General features: G+C 42.8%; 1 protein-coding gene across 5 annotated transcripts in view; it reads right to left on the bottom strand.

Moving 5' to 3' along the window:
• The window catches only part of trappc9 (trafficking protein particle complex subunit 9), a 1,144,460-nt gene that overhangs the window by 609,811 nt on the left and 511,753 nt on the right, over nucleotides 1-22,896 (bottom strand). For all 5 annotated transcript variants that reach the window (XM_068031733.1, XM_068031737.1, XM_068031736.1 and 2 more), the window contains one exon: nucleotides 5,551-5,661. In XM_068031733.1, the coding sequence (XP_067887834.1) occupies nucleotides 5,551-5,661 (111 nt within the window). The remainder of the gene's footprint in view (nucleotides 1-5,550; nucleotides 5,662-22,896) is intronic.

The raw sequence follows: 22,896 nt of genomic DNA, 5'->3' as shown, positions 1-22,896 counted from the left end.
TCCTCTATTTTAGGGACATTCAAAAGGGCATTGACAGATTGTTCATTCAACAAGGTACACACTGAATGAACTAGCACTAAGGCAACAAGAAAATAAAATGCCTGTTCAGGTTCCAAACATGGAAAAATATTTAACCATTTATTTTAATTCATTATCAAACTCACTGTGGTATGCAAAACAACTCAACTTTTGATGCTTTCTTATGAAGGTTACATAATTGGAACATGGCAATCTTTGATTACTTTCCTTTAGATGCTGGCTGTACAGCATATTCTGTTTTTCTTCCAGCCTTTGCGATTACCAAGCAAAGAATTACCTCCAGTTACATCATTGATGGGAAAACATTTTTTTACCCGCTTGGACTCCACATTTTGTTTGCCTTTCATGGTTCCAACCTGAGCAATTGGTTGTAGTCCTTTGTGATTAGTTGTAGTCCTTTGTGCTTTGCCCGAAGCTCAATTCAGATTAGTATTCAAATGCATACAAATATTTTAAAAATGTTAACAGAGGTTTACTTTAAAGCATTAACCTCTATTTCTTCTGCCGTGCAGATCAGCCTGCTGTACGTTTCTTGTAATTTCTGTTGTTATTTCAATGTCCAGCATACGAAATTTCCTTTTTGCCTTTATATGTATGGTTAAAGCTCAACACCAGCCAGGAAAAAGCAGTTTGCTTAATCGGCATCTCATCAACCACTTACTCCACCACCGGCATACTGTAGCTGCAGTATGCACTATCTCTATGATGCAATGAAGCAAGTCATCAAGACTTCTTTGGTAGCACACTGCAAACCCTCGATCTCCTAGAAAGACAAGGGCAGCATGTGCACAAGAACATCCCTCCAAATCATACACCATTCCAACTTGGACATATATCGGCCATTCCTTCATGGTCTCTGCGTCAAAATCCTGAACTCCCACTTAATAGTACTGTGGCAGTAACTTCACCAAATGGGCTGCAGCGGTCCAAGAAGGCAACTCACCACCACCATCATCTCAAGGGAAACTGGGGATGGGCAATAAATTCTAGACTTTCTGGTGATGCCCAAAACCTTAAAATGAATTTTTAAAAATTTAAAAACCTACTTAAGTCAAAATTTAAGATGGCACTTAGTCTCCAACATGCTACATTCTACCAGTAGAATGATGGTTTGGTCTCAATCAAACACCAATTTTGAATAGGCTTGTGCCACAATTTGGATAAAAATGTCAAAAGCAGATCAAACTGCCACTATTACACCTCTTAGCTGCTAGCTCAAGAGTATATGATTAGCCTTGGTCTAAGTTACTTACTCTCTCAACAAGAATGATAGATGACACATAAAAGGAAGAAGAAAAGAAAAATGAGAAAGGCAATAAAAATATTTATAATTTACATATATATACCTTTTTGTTCATTCATGGGCGTGAGTGTCACTGGCAAAACCAATATTTATTACCCATCTCTAATTGTTCTGGAGAAGGTGGTGGTGAGCTATACTATTAGGTAGAGAGCTCCAAGATTTTGACCCAGCAACAGTGAAGGATCAGCGATACAGCTTCAAGTCAGGGTGGTGTCTGAATTGGAGGGGAACTTGCCAGTGGTGGTGTTCCCATGCATCTGCTACCCTTGTTGTTCTAGGTGGTAGAGGTCATAGATTTGGAAGGTACTATCAAAGGAGGCTTGGCGAGTCACTGGAATACATTTTGAAAATGGTACACACTGTTTCCACAATTATAGTGGAGTGAGTGAATGTGTAAGCTAGTGAATGCGGTGCCGATCAAGCGGGCTGCTTGATCCAGAATGGTGTTGAGCTTCTCAAGTGCTGTTGAAGCTGGACTCATCCAGGTAAGTTGACAGCATTCCATCATACTCCTGACTTGCGCCTGGTGGACAGGAGGTGAGTTAGTCGACCCAGAATTCCCAGCCTCTGACCTGCTCCTGTAGCCACATTAATTTATATGGCTGGTCCAGTTAACTTTCTGGTCAATGGTAGCCCCCAACAACTACTTATATTTATATAGTGCCTTTAATGTCATAAAACGCCCCAAGCTGCTTCACAGAAGCATTATAAACCAAAATATGACACCGAAACACATTAGGAGATATTTGATATAACCAAAAGCTTAGTCAAAGAGGTAGGTTTTAAGGAATGTCATAAAAGATGGACAGGTGTAAGGAGATAATTCTAGAGCTTGGGACCTAGGAAACTGAAGGCGTGACCACCAATGGTGGAGCGATTAAAATTGTGGATGCTCCAAAGGTCAGAATTAGATGAGCGCAGATATCTCGGAGGGCTGTGGGGATGGAGGAGATTACAGAGATTAGAAGGAGTGCAGCCATGGAGGGATTTGAAAACAAGGATGAGAATTTTAAAATCAAGACATTGCTTGACTGGTAGCACAGAGGTGATAGATGAATACATGGGCAGCAGATTTTTGGATGACTTCAAATTTAGACGTTGATTGTGGGGTTTCAGTGATGGTAATGCTGCTAAATGTCAAGAGGAGATGGCTAGATTCTCTCTTGTTGGAAATGGTCATTGCCTGGCACTTGTGTGGCGCGAATGTTACTTGCCATTTGCCCAAGCCTGGATGTTCCTCGGGTCTTTCTGCATGCAGGCACAGATTGCTTCAATATCTGAGGAGTCGTGAATGGTACTAAACGCCATTCAACAGTGAACATCCCACTTCTGACCTTATGGTGGAGGGATGGTCATCGATGAAACAGCATGAAGATATTGGGGCTAGGACACTACTCTAAGGAATTCCTGCAGTGATGTCCTGAGGTTGAGATGACTGGCCTCCAACAACCACAACCATTTTTCTTTATGCTAGGTATGTGCCAAGATACAGAGAGATTGCCCCCTGATTCCCACTGACTTCAATTTTGAAAGAGCTCCTTGATGCCACACTCAGTCAAATGCTGCCTTGATGTCAGGGCAGTCACTCTCAACTCACCTCTGGAATTCAGCTCTTCTGTCCATGTTTGGATCATGTTTGTAATGAAGTCTGGAACTGAGCAGCCCTGGCGGAACCCAAACTGAGCATTGGTGAGGAGGTTATTGCTGAGTAAGTGCTGCTTGATAGCACTGTCAACGACATCTTATATCACTTTCCTGGTGATTGACAGTAGACTGATGGGGCGGTAATTGGCAAGATTGGATTTTTTCTGCTCTTTTGGATAGGACAAACCTGGGCAATTTTCCATATTGTTGGATAGATGCCAGTGTTATAGCTGTACTTGAACAGCTAGGCTAGGTGCATGACTAGTTCTGGAACACAAGTCTTCAGTACTACAGCCAGGATGTTGTCAGGGTCTGTAGTCTTTGCTGTATTCAGTACCTTCAGACATAATATTGTTACGATCATCTAATTCATGATTTGCATTTTTTTTTTTTAAAAAGAGGTCACCTTTAGTTTTGGGGAAATTAAATTGGAAGATGTAAGGTAATTGAAATTCTGGAATTTGAAAGGTTTCTGGATCACCCAAGATATTAACACTTCAAAGATATTTCCATGTGTACTTATACAGTCAGAGTTAGAGGAGTGAGAGCCATAAAACAGCAGGTGGTCTTGGTTTAGTTGGGGAATTGAAGCCAGTAAGTCTGAAAAGAATTGCCCTGTCTTTGTGAGCAATGTGAATTATTCATGTGGTTATCCAGAATCCAAGAGATGTTTTGGAGTTGTAAGTAATTAGCTTAAATTTCTATCTGGGACATCCCAGATGTACCACATTGCTACAGAGATTATGCAGGGGTATGTCTTTTGGTCAGGTGATTTTCTCTGTGTTTTGCTCACGGAAACCCAGTTGGTGTTTGGAAGCAATTGAACTGAGTGGAAAACGGCTATCAGAAGCCAAGGTACTTTCTGATTCAAAGTCACTATGCAAGAGATGCCAGTGAGACCCAAGCTCAGACTGGGGAAACAAGATTTGTGAGGTGTTGAAAGACAACTGGAGGGTGCGCCTAGCTGGACGCTAGAAATTTCATACTTCAGAAGATAGCTGGGAAACTAAGGAAAATTGGAGTGAATTCCTGAGAGGTGTGATATGCTTTGGATTGGTCCCAGGAGAAGCTAATGAACCTTCAAGTTCCTGTTAAGTATAGGGGAACTCTTGGGAGAAAGTAAAAGTCAAACAGGGAGTGTTATGTTGAGATTTTAAGTTTAGAGTATAAGACTTTACGTTCGGTTGAGATTTTATCTTTAAAATATGTGACTGCAAATTGTAGTGTTATGTTCGTAGTGCTTGCTTTCTTTAACAAGTTTTTTGTTTAGAACATGAAATCTTGTGGTGTAATTCTTTCATTAATAACTGGGAGTTTGAATTTCTTTCTAAAAATGTTACTGGTCTCTACTGTGATCGTAACAAAATGGAATCCTACTTTTTTGTGAACTAAACTGCATATTCAAAGTTCTGATTCAAACACGCTCTCAGCATGCTTTTCTCTTGTTCAATACACAAGCAGCTTCTATAAGCGAGCACTCTTGACTCCCAAAGTCAGACCCTGCATGCAAAATAATCTGGAATGGCATGCCATGGGCAAAATATACATTTATTTATCGTCTCTGGATTTATATGCAAGATTGCCAAGGTGTACTCAAATTGCTTTGATTATCATCTAATCTCATGAGGCAAGGTTTGACCAGACTAAATTCATAAACAATTTTATAATTAGATAGTCTCTTACAGTAGAATAAAAACAACCATTTTTTGATGTCAGCAACAGGGTAGCTGCAGATGAGGGTACATCGATGGCTGGGCTCCCTCGAGGCAAGAAAAGGAGAGTCTGGGCAGGCAGGCCCCAGCGATTGAGGTGAGGGTCGGGTGGTCACTCAGGGCAGGTAGCGCCATCGCCACAGCCCCTCTGCGGGCCGTGAAGTGCCCAAAAAGGGGCTCACCCACCTCCAGAGCCCACTGGGAGACTGCCAGTGTTTACCTGGCAGTCGCCCCATGGGATGGCAGGACCTCCCAACATGGGCAAAATGCCTGCAGAGGTGGGAAGTGGCCCTTAATTAGCCACTTAAGTGGCTCAATTGTGTTTCCGGCGGAGGGGGGCGATCTGCTATGTTTTCCCGCTGCTGGCAAAATGGCATGGCGGTGTGAAAACACTGGGCACCACCACGAGCAACCCCACCCACCCCCCCCGCCCCCAACGCCTTCCCTTGCCATTTTGCCAGCCTTCCCAACTCCCAGCCCGTCCCCAAAGGACTGCTAATATGCATCCTGTTTATAACTGTTCATAATCAACAGATCAACAAATATGTTTCAATGAGAGCCAGAGAAACGATTATTCTTTCTGCACTACAATTGGAATTACACTTACTATGATTGCAATCAGGGCATACATAATACACGTTGCACACAAAATCATGAATGTTCGGTTCAGTAACCATTCACTGAATAAAAGAATATATCAAAATCAGCATTTTGCAAAAGTATTTTCTAGAAAAATCAAAGCAGAATTTTGAATAGACTAAATGTCTAAGTATTTCTGACAGATTATTATTTGTAGTTAATGAATGTCAAAAACAATTTATCAATTACTCATTCTTGCTCTCAGTCACCTACCTCTGACACTCTCCAGCGTGCAGAATTAAATCCTCATTATTCTTTGCACTAATGGTTAGTTCATGCTCTGTTGAGTTGAAGACATCTAAGAGAAGGTGGCATTGCCGGGTGCTGTTGGAACAGAATTCAGCACGTTTAAGAGCACAGTAAACAAATTATAGGCTTTTCAAACAGACCAGAAGTAAAGTAACTAGCAAAATACAGAGATGCATGTAATTTAATTTGTCCTTATACGATTCACCGTTTTCAGTTTTAGATTCAAAACATCCAATTACACAGTCCCTTTCTGATCATAACAGGATTAATATTCTACATGCTGAGTTCAAATGTTTCATTTGCATTTCAGTATTTCTTATCCTAGAGTTGCAGGACTTAGGTACAGCAGTTTGACTCACAACACAGTAAGATCTTGATTTAAGTGACACCACAAGGGAAAACACGATTTAAAATGAGGCCCTTTCCCATGTGGGTGGAAACCTGGTCAGCAAATAGCACCAGGTCATTTGTATATTTCTGCAAGTATTCAATCACATCATCTACTTGGCTGCTTTTCTTTGGTGGAAGAATACCAGTGTTAGTTACTCTTTGGGCATAGTCAACACGGATTTATGAATGGGAAATCACGTTTGACAAACCTGTTGGAGTTTTCTTTTTGAGGATGTTACTAACAGAATTGATAAAAAGGAGTTGGTGGATGTGGCATACGTGGATTTTCAGAAGGCTTTTGATAAAATCCCTCACAGGTGGTTGGTTAGCAAAATTAAAGCACATAGGATAGGAGGTAATATACTGGCATGGATTAAGGATTGGTTAACAGGCAGAAAGCAGACAGTAGGAATAAACAGGTCATTCTCGCATTGGCAGGTTGTGACTTGTGGGGTGCCACAGGGATCAGTGCTTGGACCCCAGCTGTTCACAATATTTATCAATGATTTGGATGTGGGGACCAAATATAGTATTTCCAAGTTCGCGGATGACACAAAACTAGGTGGGAATGTGTGCTGTGAGGAAGATGCAAAACGGCTTCAAGGGGATTTGGACAGACTTAGTGAGTGGACAAGAATGTGGCAGATGGAATATAACGTGGAAAAATGTGAGGTTACCCACTTTGGTGGTAGGAATAGAGGTGCAGAATATTTCTTAAATGGTAAGAGATTAGAAAGTGTAGATGCACAAAGAGACCTGGGTGGCCTTGTCAACAAGTCACTGAAAGCTAACATGCAGGTGCAGCAAGCAATTAAGATGGCTAATGGTATGTCAGCCTTTATCGCAAGAGGATTTGAGTACAGGAGTAGTGAAGTCTTGCTTCAACTGTACAGAACCTTGCTTAGACCGCACCTGGAGTATTGTGTGCGGTTTTGGTCCTCTTAGCTTAGGGAGGATATTATTGCCATAAAGGGAGTGCAACGAAAGTTCACCAGACTTGTTCCCGGGATGGCAGGACTGTCCTATGAAGAGAGATTGGGGAAACTGGGCCTGTGTTCTCCAGAGTTTTGAAGAATGAGAGGTGATCTCAATGAAATCTACAAAATACTTAAAGGGATAGACAGGGTAGATGCTGCTTAGATGTTTCCCCTGGTTGGGGAGTCCAGAACCATGAGAGACAATTTCAAATAAGGGGGAAGCCACTGAGGACCGAGATGAGGAGAAATTCCTTTACGCAGAGGGTTGTGAATCTTTGGAATTCTCTACCCCAGAGGGCTGTGGAAGCTCAGTCACTGAGTATGTTTAAAGCAGAGACTGACAGATTTCTAAATACAAATGACATAAGGGGATATGAGAATAGTGTGGGAAAAAGGCTTTGAAGTGGAAGATCAGCCATGATCATATTGAATGGCAGGGCAGGCTCGATGGGCTGAATGGCCTACTCCTGCTCCTATGTTCCTTCTCTAGATACTATCACATGCCCAGCACAAAACACAGCACCCTTGGGCAAGCCTGTACTTCCTGTGAACTGATGAGATCTTGGGCACAAGTTATCTGGAATATTATGCCCTGGGCAGACAACAGACCAGTTTAAAATTCCTGATTTTCATCTAAGATTTCCATAAGTGCCCACATTACCTAAGAAAATTAATATCACAACTGGCAGACATTTATAAAACAGAAACAGCTGCCAAGTAGGCTTACCAAGACAGGCATTTACAGAAGCAAATAACAAAAACAAGTTGATCAAATTAATGCAAATAAGAAAGCGGCTTTGAACCAGTTTATGAAAGGATGAAAAATGCAAACTTGGTAGTTGAGTTCATTTGATTGGATTTCTTCATAGATCTTTCTAAAAAGATGAGTAAATGTTTCTTGGCAGGGTAACAGCCACTGGATTCCTATTGGTTACAGTCTTTCTTGAAATTATATCGTCATCATATCTGTAGACCTGCATAACATTTCAGCTCGGTCAGAGCTGTAAATAACTGAGAGGTGTTACATTATTTCAAAAAGCCCTTTGAAATACAGTTTTTTCACCTTTAAGGGGCAGAATTTTCCCACTCGCAGGAGACAGGGTTGGAAGCGTGGGAGTGCAGGGGGGCGGTGGGCGGGAAAATAGCGGGCAGCTGCATCGGGACAACTCCTCAATGCGTTCCCACCAATGGGGATGTTTCCCAGGGACGGGCAGGAATGCAGATCAGCTGTCTGCTCCACGGAGGTGGGCAGCCAACTGAAATAATTAAGGCCCAAATTAGGGCCGATTTGGCCGCCACATCGGCATTTTGCCAGTGACGGAACAGACCCCCATGTGTGGGGAGGCTGTCAACTCAAATGAATGCGGTTTCACTGCAGCAGGCTGGGGCCCATTGGAGCCGGATGCTCCATGCCCCATTGATGGGGCTACAAGCAGGAAAGGCCATCACCCCTGGCCACAACAATCCCCCTAGAGGGCTTTCCACTCCGTTCCGTGGGGCCTGCTACCTTCTCCCCTCTAAAATTTCAAATTATTTTTACCACTCCAAAGGCGCCTCCACTTTGAGTCGTCCTCACATTCTCAGACCTGCCCCAGCAACACATACCTCTCCAATAGGGATGCCAAGGTTCCAGAGCTGCTGACCCTGTGATTAGGGCTAAAGCCGATACCCAACATGTGTCGGGTTCGGGTCGGGTCTCTCTTCCGAGTCCAGCATTTGGGCTCAGGTCGGGTCGGGCTGGACAGTGCTGCCTCTGGGAAGTAATCTTCAATTCAACATTGTCAAGGTGGGAAACGTGCAGTCCGGACTCCGCACTCTGCAGTGAGCGTCTCTATGATGTCATCGCGCTCATGCTGTCGCTTCCATGCATCCAAAGGTGATTATACGCTACAATATGGATGTAAAACGAATGCTGTCTACTGGAGAATGTTTAGCAGTGGAAAGTTCTGTAGCCAGAAAAGGTAAATCTTCCGTTTGGAAACATTTCAATGCTGTTGTTTTCCACAATAGTAAAAGTTCAAGTGGATTTGGACAATGCAAATCTTGCAAACTTCTACTAAAATATGACAGCAAAAAGACGGGAAATTCATCTTTGCAGTGGTACACTGAAAAAGGTTGTACTCAACCTGCAGCAGGGCCAAGTCAGTCGTACCTAACTTCATTGGTACAGACAAGCGAAAAAAACGTACCCGCTCACAAAAAATCAGAAATGCGTGAGTCTCTGTTGCAAGGATATTCAACCTCTTCAAACTATCTCTGGTGAAGGGTTTGTTGAGCTAGCACAAGAGCTGATCAATGTGGGTGCTACATATGGTCGAGTATCAACATCAAGTGTGTTACCAAATCCAAGTAGTTTCAAGAAGTTGTCGTGATATGGCCAAAGAAAAGAGAAGAGAAAACAACTAATTTTTCAGATTACTGACATACTAAAGGGTATGACTGTGGGAATGACAACTGACACGTGGATGGAAGACTACTGTAAAATGCATTATACGTCGATAACTTGTCATTACATCACAGGAGATTTTAAATTTAATGCCAAAGTTTTAACAACAGCAATGTTTCCACTGGAGGATGCCAAAACTGGCGAAAACATCAGGCATAAGATTTTAAAGCTGCTAGTGAATACTTTAAGATTCAACCCAGCAAATTTAAATAAATTAGTCTGGGTGACAGATCAAGGCACTGACATAATGCTTGCTCTTAGACCATATCAACATCTGGATTGTCAGGACCACATATATAACAGTGTCCTTCGACATTCACTTGATCCGAAGGAATTAGCTTCCGAAGCTCCAGATGTTGTAGCAACTACACATCATGCCAAAGCCTTGGTGACATACGTTAAACAGTCTGGTCTTGCTGTAGAGATGTCTAAAACTTTAAATCCAATGGGAGAAACGAGGTACAGTATCTGACACTGAATTCAATTCAGGATATTTATCATGAGCTGCACGAGAAACTGGAACAGCGTGGGGAAAACTACAGGCTGGAAAACATCGCCACCGATGTCTTGCCGTTTTTGGTTCATTTCCTCCGATCATTTTATTTAGTTCAGAGGGAACTCGAGGGAGACCAGTATCGTACAATCGACCAGCGGAGGACTGCCCTTAAGCCTCCCACTGTTGACCCTATTCTTTTTTTACATGACAATTTATAAGACCTTTTGTTCTTGTCTTTTGCTATGTCTGTAACTGAGATTACTTACTTGCTATGCCTGTAACTAAGACTACTAAATCAAATGTTCACCTAACTGTCTTCGTTGGTGTAGGCTATTGGTTTTCTTTTTAATCTATGGTTTGACGCGATTTGTTTCTGTTTTGTCTGGTTATTATCACACTGTTGTTTGTGGGAGCTTGCTGTGGGCAATGGCTGCTGCGTTTCCTACTTTTCAACAGTGACTACAATTCACAAAGACCTTCATTGGGTGGAAAGTGGTTTGGGACAGCCTGAGGTTGTGAAAGGTGCTAGAGAAGAGAAAGCCTTTCTTTGTAGAGAGAAAATGAATAATCTCATGAGAAGACTGCTTAAAAACCATGAGGGAATCAAGTCGTTTAGTTTAGAGATACAGCACTGAAACAGGCCCTTCGGCCCACCGAGTCTGTGCCGACCATCAACCACCCATTTATACTAATCCTACATTACTACCACATCCCCACCTGTCCCTATATTTCCCTACCACCTACCTATACTAGGGGCAATTGCTAATGGCCAATTTACCTATCAACCTGCAAGTCTTTGGCATGTGGGAGGAAACCGGAGCACCCGGAGGAAACCCACGCAGACACAGGGAGAACTTGCAAACTCCACACAGGTAGTACCCAGAATTGAACCCGGGTCGCTGGAGCTGTGAGGCTGCAGTGCTAACCACTGCGCCACTTTGCCGCCCATCGTTGTTTGAAAGTCTCAGAAGAGACAGGCTGATATTTCTGACAGAAAAGAGAAATACTGTGTGTATTTGAAAGTTATCTGCAAAAACCTAGTTCGGCTCCTAGAGTGGGGATCTTCAATTTTATGTACTCAAGGAGTTGGAAGAAAGATGTTCAATAAATACATAACTGTATTTGATTGCTGTTAGATTATTTGCATTTTAATACTTCAAATCAGGGCTTCTGGGATGCTTGATCTCTTCTAAGGGTGAACTGTAATCTTAGAGGAACAAGACAGTTCAATGTGTAAAAGCAATTAACAAGCAGGGCCTGCTGATTCTAAGTTTTAGTAGCACTGCCAGGTAAACAAAGATCTCAAAGGATAGATGGACACTCTGAAAGCTTTGGAGGGTTGAGATTCACCCATGACATCAAATAATCTAGGGTAAGAATTTTTTTTTTAAGTGATACTAACTTTTATGTAAAATTATATTGAATGTCAATGCTAGAAATTGTTCAACATATTTTGTCAACAGTAACATGTTTTTTTTTGCTTTGTAGGCTATTTGAGGTGCTGGCCATTGTGTATGCTGGGGGGAGAAACGTTGGTTCCTGGTGACGGGATCACGATCAGATTCCCCACAACTCCATCTGCAGGAATAGCCTGCTGCCGAAACGGCTGAACCAGATCACAACATTTGGACAAGGTAGAGCACAATAACCTGTCTGATATCATTAACTTTATTATGATAGGTCAGGTCGTATCAGGCACGAAAAAAAATTCAAGGACTCAGGCCCGGAGCAGGTTCGGGTTGGATGTGGTTGGGTCGGGTTTTAATTTTATATCCGAGCAGGCCTTGAATTAGGGCATCAGCATTAGGAGCCCGCCCACCGTCCTTAATAGGAAGACGAGCAAAGAGGCAGCCTCCGGGAAAATAGCTCCGCCAGTACGGCTCCCAGCAAATGCAAAGTCAGGACCCCCATTTGGTCCAAACATTGGGATCCCGAAGTCAGTAGTAAAATCCTGCCCAAGGAGTCAGTGTGTGAGACAGAGGCACTGGGGCTCAAAGCACGGATAACAAATTACCTAACATTCATAAAGCACATAAATGGCCTCTTCTGACGTCTGGGAAGTGCTAGTGTCTGTGTTAGGCCTGTCCCGATTAGATTATGTCCTTGAATAATTGTCCTGTGATACCTGCTAATTGTTTCAAGATATGCTTGCGACTGCTTATCCAGGTGCAAGTCAGTGAGTAATCAACTATGTTGAATTGACTGTCCTTTTCCTTACAGATTTCATATTGAACCAAAAGAAAAGAAACAATTCTCCCAGCGTGCAATTGCAGAAACCATTTTGAGGGTGAAATAAATCTTAAAAGAATATATTTTTAAGGTAACAAAGTACAAAGAAGCTGTATTTTTGTCACAACTTATCTTAAGCAAACAAAGAAATATAAAATCACCGCATAATGTGACACCTTATTTTGGTTATTTTCGGTTTCTTCTTTACCAAGATTTCCCACAACCTGAACTGTGGTAAAGGCCATACAACCTGCTCCCAAAGATTCCGTTCAAGCCATTTCATCTCAAGTCACAAGAGGGTACACAAAAGTAGCCATTTGATTTTCTCCCTTCTTGCAGGATGCATCAGGCCTACACTCTGCTTGTCACAATTGCACAACTGATATAGGTAACTCACCGCATGGAATTCAGGGCATCAACAAATATCCTACCACTGTGTCACAGCAACATTATAAGTAATCCTTTGGGACTTCCTTACTTTTGGATGGTTTACAAGAATTGAATCAGGTATTATGTAATTGTATCTTTCAAAAATTCCTGCGCAGGTTCGTATCCTGCTGACTATGCCAAGTGTAAGGGTGAGGGCTTGCCCCGGTACCCAGAAACACCTTGAGAGTCAGATGTCTTATTCAAATGAGTGATCTTTATTACGAGCATGCAAGAAATCCTACTCTCACAAATGATCGTAGGGAGAATGTAGATGAGAACTAGGAAGCCACCAAGGATAAATCATTGGGGGACATTGGAAGTAAGACTACAGGAGTGGGAAGAGAAGCCATTGCAGGTGATTATCTGGCTACGATTAGATAGATAAGAATGAACCAGGTGAATGCAGTCCCACACAGCTGGACGACGGTGGAGAGGCATTGGAGGAGGATGGTATGATCAACTGTGTCAAAGGCGACAAACAGGTCGAGAAGGATGAGGAGGGATAGTTTGCTTTTGTCACAGTCACATAGGATGTCATTTGTGACTTTGATAACAGCTGATTTGGTACCGTCACAGAGACGGAGGGATTGGATGGATTCAAACATGGAGTTCCAGGAAAGTTGGGCACAAATTTGGGAGCAGACAACACATTTGGGGCGGCACAGTGGCACAGTGGTTAGCACCGCAGCCTCACATCTCCAGTGACCCGGGTTCAATTCTGGGTACTGCCTGTGTGGAGTTTGCAAGTTCTCCCTGTGTCTGCGTGGGTTTCCTCCGGGTGCTCCGGTTTCCTCCCACATGCCAAAGACTTGCAGGTTGATGGGAGTAATTGCTAATGGCCAATTTACCTAGTATAGGTAGGTGGTAGGGAAATATAGGGACAGGTGGGGATGTGGTAGGAATATGGAATTAGTGTAGGATTAGTATAAATGGGTGGTTGATGGTCGGCACAGACTCGGTGGGCCGAAGGGCCTGTTTCAATGCTGTATCTCTAAACTAAACTAAACATCAAGGACTTTAGAGAGGAAAGGGAGGTGGGAGATGGGGTGGTAGTTTACAAGGACATTGGGGTCAAGTTTTTTTTTTGAGAGGGGTGATGGCGGCAGATTTGGAGGAGAAAGGGACAGAACCTGAGGAAACAGACATGAATAAGGTCAGCGAACATGGGAGCCAGGAAGGGAAGTTGGGTGGTCAGCAGTTTGGTGGGAAAGGGTCGAGAGATGAGGAGGTGTGTCTCATGGACAAGGTGAGGTCAGAGAGGGCATGAAGGGAGATAGGAGAGAAACAAAAGAAAGATACAAGTTCAGGGCAAGGGGAAGCCTCTTGACATGCTCTTATTCAGTAATAGTAATCATAATATAGTCAAAGCACACAGAAGAGCCTGTGGGTGTTGGAAATCGAAGATAAAAATGGAAAATTCTGGAAATCTGAAATAAAAATGGAAAATGCTGTAAATACTCAGCAGGTCAGGCAGCACCTGTGATGGGAGAAACAGAGTTAACGTTTCAAGTGTTAGAATTTAAAAAAGTTAGAGATGTAACGCGTTTTAAACCAGTACAGAGACAGGGAAAGGGGAGAGGGAAGGAAGTAACAAAGGGAAGGTCTGGGATAGTGTGAAGGTAGGAGAGATTAAATGACAAAGGCGATGATAGTGTAAGGCCAAAAGGAAATAATAATGGGACAAGTAAAGAAATGAAAATGAGTCTAGAGGAGGTGTGAATGGGACAAGCAGAATCTTAAGCAACAGCTGCCAACCAAAATAAAAGTGGCGCAGAGGTGGTGATCTGAAATTCTTAAACTCAAGGTTCAATTCAGAAGGCAGTGCAGTGCCTAATCAAAAGATCAGGTGCTGTAGGAAAGCCAAAGACAGAAAGGTCAGAGGGAGCATGGGCAGCAAATTAAAGTGACAGGCAACCAGAAGTTCCGGTCACGCTTGCAAATGGAAAGGTTCCGCAAATCAGTCGCCCAATCTGCATTCGGTCTCCCCAACGTAGAGAAGGCCACATTGCAAGTAGCAAATTTAAAAAAACTAAATTGAAAGAAGCACACGTAAATTGCTGTTTTACCCGGAAGGAATGTTTCGGGCCTTGGACAGTGAGAACGGAGGAGGTAAAAGCGCAAGTGTAGCATCCCCTGCGCTTGCATGGGAGGGCGCTGTGGGAAGTCTGGGGGTGGGTGGGGCGGGGGGGGGGCTGGGTAGTGGTGTCGTTTGCTTTTGATCACTGAGCAGGGGACCAGGGTGTCATGGAGGGAACGGTGATGTCAGAATTCTGAAAGAGGAGGGGAGGGAAAGTTGTAAAAACGATCATCTGTCTGCCAGAGAGTTTGAGCAATCTGAAACTGTGATGGAAGAGCTAGTTAATTCAAGGTCAAATCTCGACTCAGTCATTTCTTTTTAAAATGATAAATACCAGCTTTTAAAATCAAAGAATGTGACAGCTGAAACAAGGTGTAATTTGTGGTTCTGCTTTCAGAAAGCAATGCCAGCCGGACAATTTCCTGATCAGCAAAAGGGATCGTAAAACACAAAAACCCTGCATGCCAAGAAGAAAGCTAAGCCTTATTAAGAAAAATCATGCAATAGGAATTCAAAAACATCTGGTTTGTGCTCAAGCCAAACCACTGCTGAAACAAATCTTAAGCAGCTCCAGTTGAGGGTTGGGATGAAATAAGTAGCTCTGGTAACTGATGACTAAAATCCATCTGAGAACCATAAGTAACATATATGTCAACTTTTGCAGTTCAAAGAATGGATTAATCACTTGAATTAAGGGACTGGCATAAAAACAGTGGGTTGATAACAGTCTGCGTGCACATTAATGAATCACAGAAAATGTGAAGCATATGATGCACAGGATCAAACCTTGGAAATATTTGTTTGAGACAGGTTGAACCAACCTATTCCCTTAAAAGCAAAATAAAATCATGTTTGTTCCAGCTTTTCTTTTCACATATCTACATTTATAGCTAAATTTTGGACTGTACTGTACCAAGTCAAATTTCATTCCAAAACAAACAGCAACAGGACAAGTGAAATGGAAAAGCCCTTGTTTTAAATGTCAGTCCAAGAGAAGCATCCTTATTGTCGTCAATACTTGAGTTGGTATTTAATCCTGTCCATTTATTTATTTAACATTCAACAAATCTGTTTAGTAGTTTACAAACTAAGCAAGTTTATTATTCTAATTATTGAAGTCAACCGCTGGTGCAAGTAGTGACGAATGTTAGTTATATGGGTTCTGGGTTCACCTCATTTACCTAAATGTTGGGTAAGTAAAGGCACCACCTTGTTTGGAGGAACACAATTTGCACGTTTTGACTGTTACAATGTAAAAAGCCCAAAACATGGCCTATTTTCCATCATATCATTTCTCGGTAGAACTTCACTGATTCTAAACTTCACATATTCCAACAGGATGATGCCGAATAAAAGCTTGAATCTAAGGTGACTTGGATATGCATCTTAAATTTTACACAAAGTATATGGTTCCATCAAATGTAATAAGTAATATAAATGACAAATTGTTTGTGACAAATGCATTGGACACTCCCATGAACAATATATTCAAAAAATGCTTATGTTTAGTTTAGTTTAGAGATACAGCACTGAAACAGGCCCTTCGGCCCACCGAGTCTGTGCCGATCATCAACCACCCATTTATTCTAATCCTACACTAATCCCATATTCCGACCAAACATCCCCACCTGTCTCTATATTTCCCTACCACCTACCTATACTAGTGGCAATTTAAAATGGCCAACTTACCTAACAACCTGCAAGTCTTTTTGGCTTGTGGGAGGAAACCGGAGCACCCGGAGGAAACCCACGCAGACACAGGGAGAACTTGCAAACTCCACACAGGCAGTACCCAGAATTGAACCCGGGTCACTGGAGCTGTGAGGCTGCGGTGCTAACCACTGCGCCGCCCAAAAATTTTTTTTTTTCCCCTCCATCCCTGACCCCTCCCCTCCGTCCCGTAATATACAGACATAATAAAATATTGTCTCATAAATTCCTAAATTGTACAATCAAAAGTGGGTTTTTTTATAGAAGGAATAAAAACTGGACATATGCCAGGTAACGCACAGTTTATTTATAACATAAAACGTGGAGATTTGATTTCTCATTAGCTCTTCCTTCATGGGCATAAAAGAACTACCTAAGGAAAATTATCTCCTGCTAAGGAGGAGCTGTGTTTCATGTGGCTCACCCATTTAAGCACACAAAATCCAATTGCTGTGAACAGGCATACACTGGAGTGAATCAAAACACTTTATAGCAAACGAAAGTGTGTCTAGATTAGCAGCTTCTTATAAATCCCCTTCAATTAAGGTGCCAACCATGTCTCAACCGTAGCCCTCTCGTCACTGTGGGTTCAAATCGCACTCCCGATACTTGAGCACATTATCTAGGCTGACACCTCAGTGCAGTATCGAGGGAGTGCTGCACCGTTGGAGATGCCGTCTTTCGGATGAGATGTTAAATCAAGGTGCTATCAGCCCTCTAGGGTGGATGCAAAACCACCTGTGGCACTATTCGAAGAGGAGCAGGGGAGTTTTGGAGCTGTAATGGTCAATATTTATACTGCAACCAACGTGACTAAAACAAAGTGACTGTACTAATAAAAAAAAAAGTACTTCGTTGGTTATAAAGCACTTTGGGATGCAAAAAAAAAAAGTAGCAGCAGCAGTAGACTATCTGATCTGTCAAATCTGCTCTGCCATTCAATACGATCTTCAGTTTAAACTCACTTCCCCGCCCGCTCCTCATATCCCTTGATGCCCTGAGACACCAAACTCTGTCCATCTCAACCTTAAATATATTCAATAATGGAGCATCCAACCCTCTGGGGTAGAGTGTTCCAAATATTCACAATCCTCTCAGTGAAAAAATGTTTCCTCATGTCAGTCCTAAATGACCATCCTCTTATCCTGAGACTGTGCCGTGTTCTAGATTCTCTAGCCAGGGGAACCAACCTCTAAGTGTCTACCGTTTCAAGTCCCTTCAGAATCTTGTATGTTTCAATGAAATCACCTCTCATTCTTCTAAACTCCAAAGAATATAGACCCAATTTACTCAGGCTATCGTAGTTTAAACCTCTCATCCTAGGGACCATAGCCTTCACTGTACTGCCTCCTTCCTTAAATACGGAGAACAAAACTGCACACAGTATTCCAGGTGTGGTCTCACCAAAGCCCTGTCCGACTGTGGCAAGACTTATTCATTCTTGAATTCTAATCCCTTGCAATAAAGGCCAACATGCCATTTGCCTTCTTAATTGATTGCTTTACTTGCAAGCTAGCTTTCTGTGTTCCTTGTATTGACTACACCCAAATCCCTCTGAACATCAACATTTACAACTTTCATACTTATAAAAAAATATTCTGATTTTCTATTCTTATGACCAAAGTAAATAATCTCACACTTCGCCACATTTTACTCCATATACCTTGTTGCCCACTCACTTAACCTGTCCATATCTCTTTGCAGCCTCTTTGTGTCCTCCTCACAGCTGAGATTCGCACCTAGCTTTGTATCATCAGCAAACCTAGATACATTACTCTGTCTCTTCATCTAAATCATTAATAAAGAGTGTGAATTGCTAAAGCCTCAGCACTGATCCTTACATCACTCACTCCACTAGTCGCAGCCTGCCAACTTGAAAATGCTCTATTTATCCCTGACCTTTGTTTCTTGTCCATTAACCAATCTTCTATCCATGCGTATACATTACCCCCAACTTCATGAGCCATCAACTTGCGCATTAATCTTGTGCGGCATCTTATCAAAAGCCTTTTGGAAATCCAAGTATACAACATCTACTGGTTCCCCTTTATCTAACCTACTAGCCTCAAACCAAAGAAGCTGCATCACTCCAAGCAGAAGGGCCGCCCGCGCATCAACACTAGCAGAATTTCTCATCCACAGCTGTTACGCAAGTTTCTAAATTCACTTGAAAAAGCCCTCCAAAACACTCCCACAGGGGATGCAGGGACCAAGTGGGCCCACATCAAAGACGCCATCTATGACTCAGCAATGACCACCTATGGCAATTGTGTGAAACGGAATGCAGACTGGTTTCAATCTCACATTGAAGAGCTGGAACCTGTCATAGCCGCTAAGCGCATTGCACTGCTGAACTACAAGAAAGCCCCCAGCGAGTTAACATCCGTAGCACTTAAAGCTGCCAGAAGCGCTGCACAAAGAACAGCCAGGCGCTGCGCAAATGACTACTGGCAACACCTATGCAGTCATATCCAGCTGGCCTCTGACACAAAAATATCAGAGGAATGTATGATGGCATTAAGAGAGCTTTTGGGCCAACCATCAAGAAGATTGCCCCCCTCAAATCTAAATCAGGGGACACAATTACTGACCAACGCAAACAAATGGACCGCTGGGTGGAACACTACCTGGAACTGTACTCCAGGGAAAATGTTGTCACTGAGACCACCCTCAATGCAACCCTGTCTCTGCCAGTCATGGATGAGCTGGACGTACAGCCAACAAAATCGGAACTCAGTGATGCCATTGATTCTCTAGCCAGCGGAAAAGCCCCTGGGAAGGTCGGCATTACCCCTGAAATCATCAAGAGTGCCAAGCCTGCTATACTTTCAGCTCTGCACGAACTGCTTTGCCTGTGCTGGGATGAGGGAGCAGTACCACAGGACATGCGCGATGCCAATATCATCACCCTCTATAAGAACAAAGGTGACCGCGGTGAATGCAACAACTACCGTGGAATCTCCCTGCTCAGCATAGTGGGGAAGGTCTTCGCTAGTGTCGCTTTAAACAGGCTCCAGAAGCTGGCTGAGCGTGTCTATCCAGAGGCACAGTGTGGCTTTCGAGCAGAGAGATCCACCATTGACATGCTGTTCTCCCTTCGCCAGCTACAGGAGAAATGCCGTGAACAACAGATGCCCCTCTACGTTGCTTTCATTGATCTCACCAAAGCCTTTGACCTCGTCAGCAGAAGTGTTCTCTTCAGACGACTAGAAAAGATTGGATGCCCACCAAAGCTGCTAAGTATCATCACCTCATTCCATAACAATATGAAAGGCACAATTCAGCATAGCGGTGCCTCATCAGACCCCTTTCCAGTCCTGAGTGGCGTGAAACAGGGCTGTGTTCTCGCACCTACACTGTTTAGGATCTTCTTCTCCCTGCTGCTCTCACATGCATTCAAGTCCTCAGAAGAAGGAATTTTCCTCCACACAAGATCAGGTGGCAGGTTGTTCAACCTTGCCCGTCTAAAAGCGGATACCAAAGTACAAAAAGTCCTGATCAGGGAGCTCCTCTTTGCTGTCGATGCTGCATTAACATCTCATACTGAAGAGTGTCTGCAGAGACTCATCGACAGGTTTGCGGCTGCCTGCAATGAATTTAGCCAAACCATCAGCCTCAAGAAAACGAACATCATGGGACAGGACGTCAGAAATGCCCCATCTATCAATATCAGCGACCAGGCTCTGGAAGTGGTTCAAACGTTCACCTACCTAGGCTGAACTATCACCAGTAACCTGTCTCTCGATGCAGAATTAAACAAGCGCATGGGAAAGGCTTCCTCTGCTACGTCCAGACTGGCCAAGAGTGTGGGAAAATGGTGCACAGACACAGAACATAAAAGTCCAAGTGTATCAAGCCTGTGTCCTCAGTACCTTGCTCTACGGCAGCGAGGCCTGGACAACGTACGTCAGCCAAGAGCGACGTCTCAATTCCGGAGAATCCTTGGCATCAGGTGGCAGGACCGTATCTCCAACACAGAAGTCCTCAAGGCGGCCAACATCCCCAGCATATACACCCTACTAAGCCAGCAGCGCCTGAGATGGCTTGGCCATGTGAGCCGCATGGAAGATGGCAGGATCCCCAAGGACACATTGTACAGCGAGCTCGTCACTGGTACCAGACCCACCGGCCGTCCATGTCTCCGCTTTAAAGACGTCTGCAAACGCGACATGAAGTCCTGTGAAATTGATCACAAGTCGTGGGAGTCAGTTGCCAGCGATCGCCAGAGCTGGCGGGCAACCATAAAGGCGGGGCTAAAGCATGGCGAGTCAAAGAGACGTAGCAGTTGGCAGGAAAAAAGACAGAAGCGCAAGGAGAGAACCAACTGTGTAACAGCCCTGACAACCAATTTTATCTGCAGCACCTGTGGAAGAGTCTGTCACTCTAGAATTGGCCTTTTAGCCACTCCAGGTGCTGCTCCACAAACCACTGACCACCTCCAGGCGCTTACCCATTGTCTCTCGAGACAAGGAGGCCAAAGAAGAAGCTACATCCTCAAAAAACTCTAATAAACTGGTCAAACACGATTTGCCTTTCATAAAACCATGTTGACTTTTTCCAATCATACTCTGATTTTCTCAGTGCATTATTAAGAGCTCCTTAATAATAAATCCCAGCACCTTCCCAACGACTGATGTCAGGCTAATTGGCTTGTAGTTTCCTGTTTTTTTCTCTGTCCTTTCTTGAATATCGGTGTTACATTTGCAAACCTCCAATCTGCTGGGACCATTATAGAATATAGGGAATTTTGGAAAATCGTAACTCGCCTGAGGTCTTGAATAGCACTCTATAAAGGTAGCCATATAAATCCCTTGGATGTGGACCAGCAGGAAACAACAGTCTTAAATTCTGTCTCATACTTATTTTTAAAATACTTATTGTTTTTTTGGATTTATTCATTCACAGAATGTGGGCATCGCTGGCAAGGCCAGCAATTATTGCTCATTCCTAGTTGACTGAGAAGATGAACTCCTGCAGTCCGTGTGCAGAAAGTACTCCCACAGTGCTATTAGGTAGAGAGTTCCAGGATGTTGACCCAGTGCTGATGAAAGAATTTTCTCAATGGTAGGTTTTCCATCTGTTCCACTCTGGTTTGTTGCTGCTTTGAATATTATATTGCAGTCAATCAGATGTAAGTGTGACATGTATTCTGAATATCACACACTAGATTCAAGACTCTCTCTGCATTGATACATAATTTATCTTTCCCCAGTTGTAATTTTCTCGCACCCCCCTCCCTCCCAGTCAGCCTTTAGTACCTCACCTAAATGGCAATTTTTTGTGCATTAAGTTTAAACACATAGTATTGACAAGCTGTTTGAAGGGCATGGTATCAAGGCCAAAGGCAACCAATTCCTCGCCCAACATTACCATAGCACAGGATACACAGAATAATGATCAAAAGCAGGATTTTCTGCTCTTTAATTCAGGTCAATGAGGCATAGTTGTAGTACTTCTACTGCGGACGCATCTGAAATCAACTAACTCAGCACAAACCAGTGACCAAGCCTGTGTGAATCAGTTATAGACTTCCTTTATCAGCCAATAAACGACTACTGTACAAGTCCAGAATATGGTCCGTGGAAATGCATATTTTAATGCCAAGCTACTGTGATATAAAATAACGAAGTATTCTCATCTCTCCCACTCCCATCTTTGAAGTACATTTTCAAAACACAGTTTACTGAGTTCCACCAGTGACATGATGAAAAAGAAAAAATGCTGATTGGCATATTAGCTTCAATAAATTTATCAGTAAAAATGTTGCCTCGGATAACATTCATCTCACCTGGAGAATTCATTACATGATTTAATATGAATACAAATGAAAGATTTGTCAGTGTACATGTCAATTTGTAATAAACGACAAGTGGTTTGCCAGTTTCTTTGTTGCCAACTGCGCAATTATTAAAAAAAACTGGAAGATCACAGTTTACGCAATATGAATCCACAATTAAAAGCTGGATATAGCAGCATTACACAATCAGTATGACACAATCCCCCCAGTCTTCACTTTCTGGTCACGGTGCACTAACAAAAGCAGGATAAATGACCAAAGTCTCCCTGCAGTCAGATAGCTATGACATATATTGCATTGATTGTCAGGAAAAGCAGAGTTAGGGGATTTAAAACAAAGTAGAAAATGAGAAACATTGCAAAGAAGTAACACATTAATTTCAAAGCTTGTATTACAATCCATAAAATGCACTCGGGTGTTTTAACTCATAAGCAAGTTGTTCCAATTTGAATTTATAAATTGGGAAAAATAGTTTAACACGGCCTTCTAATTTTTTTTTTTATTCAGAACAAATCTAGGTCTTGTCATGGTTCAATATGCTGAAATAAGGTATTCTGATGGAATAGGTAACAGCAGCAGAATGTCACATATATCAAGACATATTTTTACCATACCCGGAGATTGATCATTCGCATCAATATATACGTTGTGCCTCAAGATTAAATTAAATCTGTAAATTTAGGCAGTGTTGACTAATTTGAACACTGGAAATACAAACTGACAGAGTTTTTGGAAAATATTACACCTTTTCATCACAGA

Source organism: Heterodontus francisci, chromosome 5, assembly GCF_036365525.1.
Source record: "Heterodontus francisci isolate sHetFra1 chromosome 5, sHetFra1.hap1, whole genome shotgun sequence".
Taxonomy (NCBI): domain Eukaryota; kingdom Metazoa; phylum Chordata; class Chondrichthyes; order Heterodontiformes; family Heterodontidae; genus Heterodontus; species Heterodontus francisci.
This window is presented reverse-complemented; position numbering and strand designations above follow the sequence as displayed.